General features: G+C 43.5%; 1 protein-coding gene across 1 annotated transcript; it reads left to right on the top strand.

The window, feature by feature from the left end:
• Positions 1 to 305: 305 nt before the first annotated feature.
• Positions 306 to 6,375, top strand: RPS14 (ribosomal protein S14). Its single transcript, XM_081851496.1, has 5 exons — positions 306 to 462; positions 3,223 to 3,373; positions 4,012 to 4,173; positions 5,574 to 5,650; positions 6,267 to 6,375. The coding sequence occupies exons 2-5, from the start codon at positions 3,225 to 3,227 to the stop codon at positions 6,332 to 6,334; spliced, it is 456 nt and encodes a 151-aa protein (XP_081707622.1). The 5' UTR covers positions 306 to 462; positions 3,223 to 3,224; the 3' UTR covers positions 6,335 to 6,375.
• Positions 6,376 to 11,879: the final 5,504 nt, after the last annotated feature.

Raw genomic sequence — 11,879 nt, 5'->3', positions numbered from 1 at the left:
AAATGCGCCAGTTCCCGCTTTCCTTCCCCGCAGCCTCCATCTTCGCCACGGACACTCGCAAAAGGCGAGGACAACGCACCCCCGTTTTATGTGTGCGGCTGGGGTGGAACGCACTGACGTCAGAGCCTCCGCCCGACATCTTGAGGAAAGGACTTTATCTAGGCTCCGCCATCTTTAGTGAGGGTTTCCATCACTGCCCCCTCGCCCTTTTTCAATAGGTCATTCCGACTCCTGCCTTATTTTTCCTTCCCCCCCTTTTTTTCTATCTTCCATCACTTCCCCAATCGATCAAATTCCGTGTGTGTGTGTATCTGCATTTAAAGATTAAGCCGGATTGTCTTTCGAGGAAGTGATCCGCCTTTGTCAGCCGTATCGCTTCCGGGTGAAGCGAGGTGACCTCTGACCCCCGCGACGCCCGCCTCTTCCTTTCCGGTGTTGGTTGCTGCCTGCGGAGACGTGCGAGTAAGTGTCGAGAGAGGGGGGTAACTTCCATCCGCCCCCATCCTCGGGGACCCGGCTCTCCCCGAATTTGTCTGCGGCTTGCCTGGCCTCTCCTCCGCCGGCTGCACGGGGAGGGCGGCGGAGGGGAGGGCCTGGTGCCCCCGGTGTCCGCGGGGGTAGGCAGCACCGCAGTGGGAAGGAGCGCGGCTGGGCAAAGCGGGGATGGAGCCTCGTAGCGCAGCCCGCCTTTTGTTTCAGTTGCGCGCCTCTTGCTTTATTAAGAGGAAGCAGAAGCAGTAGCTTGAGTCGCTTTCCGTGATGTAGGCCGTTGTGGTTCTCATTAAGGCCAAGGTGGACGAGGCTGAGAGGTTCCCCCAGGGCCGCCGCTTGGGCCTGTGGCTGAGTCTGCTCTCCGGTAGGCAGGCTGGCTCCCTTCCTTTTGAGATGGTTTGACGTGGGAAAAGCTTCTTTACTTAGTAGCTGCAGGTTGTTTCAACTCACGAATTCCCTCATCCCTAGGAAGTGAACTTTCTGGGTCTGATTGCGGCCTTGTGAGATCAGAGATGGTCTGGCATCATGTTTGTGTTTTCAGGCCGTCCTGTTACATTGAGAGAAAAAAGATCCACGCATCACGAAGTCGTCTGCATCTGCAAGGTTACATACTGTACACGGCCTAGCTCTGCAGGATTGCAGCCCTTAATAGCCCTATTTTTAAAGTTTCCACCTCAAAGGCTGCAGTCCTAAAGCCCGCTTACCTAGCAGTAGTTTGCCTTCAATTCCGTAGGACTGACGTCTGGAAATCAGTTGTGCTTTAGAGAGCGAAATGTGCTTGCTTCTTTTCACCTGGAATGCCACACACACATACTGTTGTGTGTGTGCATGCTCTTTTTGGATTGTTCAGTGTTCGGAGATTATTTGCTTAAACCAATCGTAACCACAGTGTACTTCTTAATTATAAAATGAATTTTTGTGTTCTGGATTGGGGGGCAGGTTGAGCTTTGTACATAGGAGAGACAGCTAACCCTTCTTTTCTAACCATAAGAACAGTAAATCATAGTAATGGCATAGATTAATATATTCTCTATGGCCATGAGAATTCTCAGCCAGACCTGAAGAAGTTTTCAGGATTACTTCTGCAGTCACTTGGGCTAGGAACATGGTTTATTTTGTTTTTTAAGTATGCTAAAGCTGCTTCCATATTCCAGTGATAGCCAATGTGCTGCCATCTAGACACTTTGTGCTCCACCTCCTAATGCTCCGTATCATGCAAGCTGAGGTTGATGGGAGTTGTAGTACAAAGCACCTGGAGGTTACCATGTTGACTAGCCATGCTGTATTCTTGTCTCTGCAAAATCGCTGCCATCTAGGTTTCCATACATTCTGCCTATAATCCCCTTTATTTGAATGTTGAATGTAGTGACTGGAGGGATTCTCTGCTGTAAGATACATATCTGTTTTTTACATACCCTTTTGTTTAGAAGTACTTAAGTGCTGAGGGTCCATTTGCCCCTACGCCATCTTCTTGATGGATTGTCAGTGGAATATATATTGCTAAATATTACAGATAAGAGCAGTGGGGATCTTGCCGCATGTATGATGTTGGGAAATGTATCATGCTATAGGCCTAAGCATACCTGATTAAGGAGTGCAGGATTTTTCCTATAGGGATGTGATTGTGGTAATGTGTGCTGTTTGATTAGCATTATTATTCCTGTGCAAGTTATTCAAGGAGTTTGTTAATTTTTGTAACCTGCTAGCTAGTATAATTAGTGTGGAAGCAACACATTTCACTGAAATGCACACTCCTACAGAAGGGATGTTCATTTAATAGGCCTGAAATAATTTTTAAAAGAAAGTGGCGACCATTTTCTTAAGTCATTTGGCTTCTATGCCCTGTTTTATGAAGAGAATTATTAAAATATATTGAAGAAAAGTCAGTGCAAATTAGCACAAGTTTTGGTTCCAAGAACTCCCAATTCCGGTTGTTGTTGGTCTCACGGTGCTGTTCCTGCTAGTTAATATATTGCATATATCTTAATCAAGACTGTGAACTTAGTAAACTATGGTGATATTGATGTCCTTTATCTTCCCCTCAGATTTATATACCGTATTTTTTGCACCATAACACTCACTTTTTTCCTCCTAGAAAGTAAGGGGAAATGTCTGTGCGTGTTATGGAGGGAATGCCTACGGGTGGCATGCCTACGGATTTTCCTCCTCTAAAAACTACGTGCGTGTTATGGTCGGATGCGTGTTATAGAGCGAAAAATATGGTATATGTGTGTGAGAGAAGTACCTGATGCAGTGATTTCCTTGTTTTCTGAGGCAAGGAAAAGCTGGGTTGCTGCAAGGGTGAGTGGATGTTGCTGGGAGTGAGGTGCAGTTAGAAGCTGGAACTTCAGACACAGGTGCTTCTGTTGCAACCTGTGCCAAGGTGCTTTGGACTAAGATTCCTTCTGCCCCATACAGCACAACCATGCTGGCTGGGGCTGCTGGGTGTTGTAGGGCACAAGGTTGGTGAAGGCTGCTGTACTGCCTGACTGAGCTGGAAGTTGGCATCACTACAGAAAGGATTTTCTGTTCACAGAGCTGCAAAAAGGGCTGTGAACTAGCCCCACGTAGCTGCTTATTAAAATAGCTTGCAACTTGGGTCTGAACTACTTACTTTCCTTGCCTTGGAATCTTTAATTTAATAAAGGTTTATAAGTAGATCCCTTCCAAGAGACAGTACTTTAAGGCCTTCCATATCCTCCATAATTTGTTGTTGTTTTCTTATAACAGAAATGGCACCTCGTAAGGGCAAGGAAAAGAAGGAAGAACAAGTTATCAGTCTGGGACCACAGGTGGCTGAAGGAGAGAATGTGTTTGGAGTCTGCCACATCTTCGCTTCCTTCAATGACACTTTTGTTCATGTAACTGACCTGTCTGGCAAGTGAGTAGGCACCTGTTCGTGACTGCTTTCTTTAACATGTTTTTAAAATGAAAGACGTATTGGGGGGGGGGGGTTGGTCTATGACGTTTGGTAAACTTTTACACCTCAATTCTCCTAAATGCATCTACTGGACATATAGTGCTGGACATCACAGGCAGACCCTTGATCAAATGCAGAAATCAAGAGACACACTCACATTGGTACAGAAAGGTTCTCTTAGTTTAAAATCCTGTAAGTCAGGACTCGGGAAACAATGTGGGCCTCCAGGTGTTTCTGAACTACAAATACCATTGGCTATGCTGCCTGGCTGGGGCTTGTGGGAGTTAGAATCCAACACAGTGGAGGGCCACCAGTTCCCCATGACCTGCTATAAGCTGTTCAGGCATACTGGAGTAAGTGGGGACATAAGGGAAAGCTAAATTTTGTGTGACTGGTTCTGTGTCTTGTCTGCTAGGATTTAGGACTTGTGGGCAGCAGTAGATGCGGTAAGGTTTGGAAGTTGTTGCTTCCATATTTTAAAAACAATTTGGCAAAGAAGCCAAGAATACAATTTATCTGCTTACCCTGTAAGCATCTCCTGTGAAAGTGAGACTAGACTTGGGGTTCCTCAAATAATCTCTCTGTTCCTTCTTTCTCAGGGAAACAATCTGCCGAGTAACTGGTGGCATGAAAGTGAAGGCTGACAGGGACGAGTCTTCTCCTTATGCTGCTATGCTGGCTGCCCAGGATGTAGCTCAGAGATGCAAGGAGCTGGGAATCACTGCCCTTCACATCAAGTTGCGGGCTACAGGTGGAAATAGGTATGTGTGTCATTCTCTCCCACACAGAGTATCCCACAAAGAGTTTATAAAATGTAATTAATCAGATACTAATTAGTATCTAAGGCATTCAGCATTCACCTCTTAACAGTCTACATTATGCAGGAATACCATATGAGAATGTTACCGTATATATAATTTTGTAGCATTCTGTAGACCAAGGGGGGGGGGAGGGAGCAGAGAGGATACCCTCTTGGCACTGAATGCATATATTGGTTGGCTTAATATCTTTGAGGATATTTGGTTGCTTTTCTCTTACCTAAATAAGCTTTGCATTTACAGTGGTGCCTCGCAAGACGAAATTAATCCGTTCCGTGAGGCTCTTCGTATAGCGTTTTTTTCGTCTTGCGAAGCAAGCCCATTGACAGCTTAGCGGATTAGCGCTATTAGCGGTTTAGCGGCTTTTAGCGGATCAGCTGATATGCGGCTTAGGGCTTAGGAAAGGGGGGGGGGGAAAAACCCCGCAGGAACTTGCAAGACATTTTCGTCTTGCAAAGCAAGCCCATAGGGAAATTCGTTTTGGAAGCGCCTCCAAAACGGAAAACCCTTTCGTCTAGCGAGTTTTCCGTCTTGCGAGGCGTTCGTCTTGCGGGGCACCACTGTAGATGGGCTAAGTTGCAGTTTGGACCACCATGATCTTATAAAAAGTATTGTCCACATTATTTGTCAGTGAGATCAGGTTGCATCTAATATAGCCTTGGGGTGTTCTGGTTTGTTTTTTTTTTTTTTTTTTTTTTTTTAAATATGACAATCCTAATATAGCCACTTCTTTTGAATGCTTCTATATATTTCCCTTAATAGAACAGAGATATTCTATGCCCATTAGACATAGGCCTTGCAGTCAGAAGCAAAAAAAGAGGGAAGCCTTCTCAGTTCTGCATAGGGTAGAAAAGACAAACAGCAGATATCTTGAGAATCCACCTGGATTATGGCAAGGATAATTCCCAAGGGGTAGCAGGCACCCAAGACAAAAAAAAAAGAACATAATTTCATGAATCAGAAACTGATTGGCATTCCCAGTAGATTAAATGTCTGAATTGAAGGGGGGAAACCCTGCTGGTTAATATAAAATGCCTGCATTACACTTTTTCTTTCAACTTCCAGCATAAAGGTGAGCCTATGAAGTTAGCTGAAAATGACATAGCTTTTATAAAAATACAGTAAGAGCCCTATTTGCCACTAGACCAAAAGCTTGAAGTTGAACTGCCATCTTATCTCCCTGCTTGTCCCACAATGGTCTTTGTCACCAGTTTATTCCCTCCATATGAATTATAGAACCATCCAGTATATATAAACAAATGCAGTGGAGACCTACTGGACATCAGAGATAGTTAGTAAATGCTTATCTGCTTCATGTAGTTCCTCATTTTTTTCCTTTGCAGAACAAAGACTCCTGGGCCTGGAGCCCAGTCAGCCCTCAGAGCTCTGGCTCGATCTGGCATGAAGATAGGGCGCATTGGTGAGTTGTCAACCGAAGATGCATTTGAAGAATGCATCTCCTTGGAAACCGTCTCTTTTAGAAAACGGCTGTTTCTTAATGTCCCATTCTTACTCAGGTGTTAAACAAACCCTCTTGGTTTCCTGTGATAACGCTTTTCAAGATTGTGGGGTACATGCTAAAGGTGCTGAGTTTAAGATATGAAGTACAGAAATATTGCAGATTAGACAAGGAGATGTCCCAACATAAAGTAGTTGTGACCTTTAGTTAGAAAGAATTGAAACTGGTGCTAAGCTGCATTTTGGTAATTACCATGATATTATGAAATGTTTTCCCCTGGTAGTTGTGTCGTCCCTTCTTAATTAAGTAAAGTGGAAGTCCTAAAGTCTCTGCAGACTTGTCTGAACTTAGACTTTCACATCCTAAAATACAGTTGCTGTAAATTGGTAGTACAGCTTCTCAGGCTGACTTACGATCCTGCAGTAAATTGGGTTCTTAGATTTTGACCACCAGCCTTCTGCATTGGAAAATTGTTTCATTTACCATATGAAAAGTGACTTAGAGGGTTTTGTGTGTGTGTGGGACCTGTGTATGCAAGAAAGTCTTCTGAATGTGAAATCCTTATTTCTCTCCACAGAGGATGTCACCCCTATCCCTTCAGACAGCACTCGCAGAAAGGGTGGTCGCCGTGGTCGCCGTCTGTAAACAGTAGCTGTTATCTTTCATCATTAAAGCTTTCCAATAAACCTTTGCTCTCATTTGTTCTTTTCTTATTCAACTCTAGTCACCGCTGGTGTCCTTAGAAGTACATCCTTGAGTTGGACCTTTTCTCACTAATTACTTACATGAAAAGCAGTCTCTTTTGGGGAGTTTTTCTGTGCATTAACAGCTTCCATGAGATTTCTGTTGTATCACTTCTCCACTGAGTTATTTTTCTATGAAGCTACTCAATACTACTTAGCAAAAATAAAAAATCTTGCTACAGTCTAAGGACAATTTTGAAGGTGGTGGATAAAAGTAGAGACAAAGCATCTCAATTCCATATATAGATTGAACTTTTAAAAAAACACACACAACCCTGGACAGCCACTTCCCCCAAAGCACTGTTTGGTTTTAGATGCAATAGGCTAGCAATGTGTTCTTTTGATTTTGTATAACAGAATTCTGGACTCATCTTAACTTGCTACATACACCTTTCAGGGATCCATTTAGAAAAACATTTAAATCTGTATGAAAGGAATAATTTGATTCTTCCCCATCTGCCTTTTTAGATGCACCTTAGCTTTTCATTTTTTCAGATTATTTTGTATTCACTAGTGCATTGTCACATGCATATCGTCAATACAGATTTACCATGGTAGAGCTGTGGGTCTGAATTGAGAATTTTCATTTACATTGCATTATTGCTGCACAGAAATCCCAAGCTTGTTTTCTCAGAAGTAACTCGCTGCTTTCAATGACATTTACTCCCATGTAAGTGGATAGCATTGCAGTATTTGTCTTTTTGTCAAGAACTAGGGAGAAGCAATTGTGTGAGAAGTGTTTACCTGTGCAAATTCTCCACGGGGTTGGTTTAAATAGTGCTGGAATGAGCACCAGCAAAAATAAGGACTTTGTCATAGCTCACATTCTTATTAACACTGCACTTATTTATATCCTGTCTCTTTTAATTTTGCTAAAAAATCACAAGGCAGCTTCCACTAAAACAGGCACAAAACTGTTCAGAAACTAATTGCATTAATATAAACAGGCATGAAATGAGAAAGCAGCAGGGTTTTGTTTTTTAAAAAAATAAATCATGGTACTAAAATTAAACATAATTAAAATCCCAGGCAAATAAGTTTTAACTTTACATCGAAAATTAGGATTGGTGCTCCACAGGCCAGGAGCCACTGTAGAATAGGGCATATCTCAGGCTACTACCCCTTGGTGTCTGAGGATGGAGGCTTTCAGAGCAAGAACTTAGAAAATAATATTTTTAAATGGTTGCAGCGTTACTTAGGGAAGTTTTAAACGTTTGATGTTTTAGCGTGTTTTTAATCTGTTGGGAGCTGCCCAGAGTGGCTGGGAAAACCCAGCCAGATGGACAGGGTATAAATAATAAATTATTACATTATTGTTTCAGTCAGGCCATGCCTGGCTCAATAGTCTCTCTAGTTCCATCATGCCAAATGAATGCTGGACCTTTTCTGGATACCAACTGTGTCCAAGTTGTAGCAACAATATTATTGATAACCAAATGGCCTGTAAAAGCAGAAAGGAGCTATTGCCATTTTGGACTGTACCTCTGCCTTGGGTTATTTCCCTTTTTATATTATGGGCTGTACAGTTCTGAGTGTTTTAAGCGTTTTCTTCAAAACAGGTTTTGGTTCCACAGCATGGTTTGGGTGGCAGGCTAGTTTCTTCCTGACTCGGGAGAAACAATACATAAAATGTCACAGGACCTTGCATGTAGCTGAGGTCTACTTCTGTATTTAGGCTCTGTATTTAGGCTGATGAGAATATGCAAGGGGCAAAAGCGTATTCTCAGAGCAAGCCCAAAACATTTTACTGCCTGAGGCAGTACAGCAAATGGCACCGCCTTCTCTCCAAATTGAGCTGCTGCCCTGTACCTAAGGGCAGTCAAGTTATTTTGACACTTGAAGCAATGCTTATCTCCTTGGTATTAATAATGTAATAATAAATAAATGGCTCCACAGTTTTGTGGGACATCATTGAGAGAGAAAAAGGCTAAGGAGTAAACCAGACTTCCTCAACCTCAGCCCTCCAGAGGTTTTTTTGGCCTACAACTCCCATGATGCCTAGCTAGCAGGACCAGTGGTTGGGGATGATGGGAATTGTAGTCTCAAAACATGGAGGGCCGAGGTTGAGGAAGCCTGGAGTAAACCCTACATAAGTATGGAGTGGAGCCCCTAAGGTGGTTGGATGGCACATTGTACGCCGCCACCTGACAACTGCAGCCAAGCTGGTGTCAGATGTATTGCTCCGCTATCAGCGAGGTCAAGAGAGTGGTCTTCTGGGCAGCCCACAACCTCACACACACTGCCCAGGCTTGCAGCCCAGACAGGTCACTTGGGTGCTGCTAATGCAGCAGTTTGACTTCGCCCCCGAAGCACACAACATTGTCTCTTGAGACAGACAGATGCCAACAAAACAAGCTTTTTCATGAAACCCAAAATCCTCATTCTGCCTACCAGCCCTTATTCATCTGGTCCCTGGATTAATGACTGCTAACTCATTCTTTGAAATGTCTTCCATTTTCATGATCTCTTTTTGTGCATCATTTCGTGGAAAAGGAACTTGGAAATAAAGACTTTCTTCCTCATTTTCTTTTGTGGTTTTATGTGGAAACCTAAGAAATAGAAAAGGGGAAATGATAACCAGTATTCTAGCCAATCAGAAATTGGCTACTTCCTGATGTTTAGAGTTGCTAGGTAGAAAATGCTTCACAAAAGGCTCAAACTGTACTTCTGCCTTTGTTATGAGAGAGCAGTAGCTTGTTTCGCAGTTGTGTTCCAATGCTTCCTAAGCAAATAGGTCATTTTTAAAAAGAGGTGAGGTACTAAAATTTCCACCAGAAGTAGCTAAATAAGAGAAATAAAAAGAATGTATATTTTTGTACACATTCAGCACAGGATTGTTACAGGGCAGAACTCCTATTTCCTTTTGATCTTGAAGGATTCATGTGCTCGAATCCTGCTTGCTGGTTTCCCACAGGCATCTCATTGGCCACTGTAAGAACAGGATGCTGGACTAGATGGGCTGTTGACTTCATCCAGCAGGCTCTTATGTTCTTATTGTCCACACAGAATGGCAGTGGCTCTCTGGGGCTTCAGACAATGGTTTCTCCCATTTCCTACTTGGGGACCAAACCAGGGAAAGCAAGCATTCAATCAATCAATCAATCAATCAATCCCCCATGACAGTGGTGATGCCACTTCACTTCAGAATACAGGCGTGTGTGCCATTGTGGGGTGTGTTCACACCACAATGTTTGCACATCTAGTTTCATAAGCTGGGGGGTGGTGGGGGCAGGAGATGAATACCAAAGGTATTGTAGGTGGAAGGTTGACTCGCCCTCTCCCACTCTTCCTACTCACCCAATTTCATTAAAACTACATGTAACACTGCTCTACAAATATTCTTGTCAAGAGTGCTTGTGACCTAATATCACTGTTATGGCAAAGATATATCATTTGCCCAACAACAAGTGCTGGAAATGTAATGAATGTGAAGGAACTTTTTATCATCTTTGGTGGACCTGCCCTAAGATTAAGGCTTACTGGGAAATGATCTATAATGAAATTAAGAAAATCCTTAAATGGACTTTTGTAAAGAAACCGGAGGCCTTTCTCTTGGGCATGGTTGGCCAAACAATTCCAAAGAAAGATAGAACCTTTTTTATGTATGCAACTACAGCAGCAAGAATCCTCCTGGCAAAGTATTGGAAGACGCAAGAACTACCTACTCTGGAAGAATGGCAGACCAAGGTGACTGAATTTATGGGGTTGGCGGAGATGACCGGCAGAATTCGAGACCAGAGGAGAAAGTCGGTGGAAGAGGACTGGGAAAAATTTAAAATTTATCTTAAGGACGTTTGTAATATTATGGAATGCTAAGATGTCAAGGGATTAGACACAAGGAATTACAGTTGTAAAATTTGAGTTTGATAAACTTTAATAAGAATTATATTTAAGAATTGGATGAAAGAATGCTAAAAAAATTGATAAAATAAGGATGCAGCGAAGGGGAGGTTTGGGGAAGTCAGGTTATATTTTTTGTTTGTATTTTTGTTTGTTGAAAATTAATAAAAATTATTTTTTTAAAAAAACTAATATCACTGTTATGGATGAGAGAGTTGCACATCACAGGATGCAAGAAGAAGCCACGCAACAAGTAGTGTGTTATTTTAGAGATGAAAGTATTTGGGGATTTGTTTACAAAATCAGTTCTGTACCAAGAGAAGCTCAAACGTCTGAGCTACATCTGTTGTACAAATCAAGCATATCTTTGCCTATTTTGCATTATTTGGCTTTTGCTGGTCATGTGATGATGCAAGCTGATACGCAGGCACTGAAGTTTTACCCTTCAGTATCTGGAAATCTTCAATATGATCCCCTAGACGCCAACATACTTTCAAACCTGCTAGTTAAAGACACTAGCCGAATGTAGAGGATTTATCTGCTAATGTGGACTCCAGTCTACAAAGGTCCTGTAATAAATCAGTTAACACTGGTAACGAGCATGGTACCCACAAGATGTTTTGAAATAGACTTCACCAATCACACCTGGCTGGGGCTGATGGGAGATGGAGTCCAAAGCATCTGGAGCGCATCTGGTTGACATATGTTAGGGCCCAGCACTGCAAGGGAGACGCAGGCCCCATTTCAGTGCAGTGACTGTCCAATGTAAACACAATCCAGTGAAAGGTTCTAGCTGAGCAAGTGTGACTTATTGTCCTGATCCCCTGGCCGATTCAGTCCAAAATGCAAGGGTCAATCAGCATCTGCAAAGTCCACAGTCTGAGATCCAAAGTCAAAGGCTGACTGCCAGGAAACGAAGTTCAGGGTCAATCAAAGACCAAAGTAGAAACCTGTGGTGGTCCAGGAGAGCACAAGACAAGGTCCATCACGGCAGTTGAGCAGACATGGCACCTAAGCTCTGCTGTCTTATTATAATGTGCCTGCTGGTTGTAGCATCTGGGCTTCATCCTCACCTGCTCTCAGCTTGCTCCAGTTGCGGAATCACAAGCCTCCTTCCCCACCTGGCCAGCTAGTGAACTGGCCTGCCTCTTTAGGCCCTGGCCTGCCTCTGCTTCCTGGAGTGCCCTGCCCGCTGTTCATTCCACCTCAGGACCCAACATGTTCATGGGGGCAGGGGCTCCTCTGGCTCTGGCAAGGGTTTGACTTCCTGTGCACTGGGCCCCGTCCCCTTGTCATCTTCTTTTACCCCATGAGTACTTTCTACAACCTACGCTGTGGGTTAAATCACAGAGCCTAGGACTTGCCGATCAGAAGGTTAGCGGTTCGAATCCCGACGACGGGGTGATTTCCCGTTGCTTGGTCCCTGCTCCTGCCAACCTAGCAGTTCGAAAGCATGTCAAAGTGCAGGTAGAGAAATAGGTACCGCTCTGGCAGGAAGGTAAACGGCATTTCTGTGAGCTGTTCTGGTTCACCAGAAGCGGCTTAGTCATGCTGGCCACATGACCCGGAAGCTGTATGCCGGCTCCCTCAGCCAATAAAGCGAGACG

The sequence above is a fragment of the Podarcis erhardii genome, assembly GCF_964252035.2.
Source record: "Podarcis erhardii genome assembly, chromosome: 2".
In the NCBI taxonomy this organism is placed as follows: Eukaryota; Metazoa; Chordata; class Lepidosauria; order Squamata; family Lacertidae; genus Podarcis; species Podarcis erhardii.
This window is presented reverse-complemented; position numbering and strand designations above follow the sequence as displayed.

Bases quoted from the DNA above. Each gene is read 5' to 3' on its own strand.
- RPS14 (XM_081851496.1), top strand. From the start codon at position 3,225: ATGGCACCTCGTAAGGGCAAGGAAAAGAAGGAAGAACAAGTTATCAGT. The intron at 3,374-4,011 runs GTGAGTAGGCAC...CTTCTTTCTCAG, and splicing joins GTAACTGACCTGTCTGGCAA to GGAAACAATCTGCCGAGTAA. The intron at 5,651-6,266 runs GTGAGTTGTCAA...TTCTCTCCACAG, and splicing joins CATGAAGATAGGGCGCATTG to AGGATGTCACCCCTATCCCT.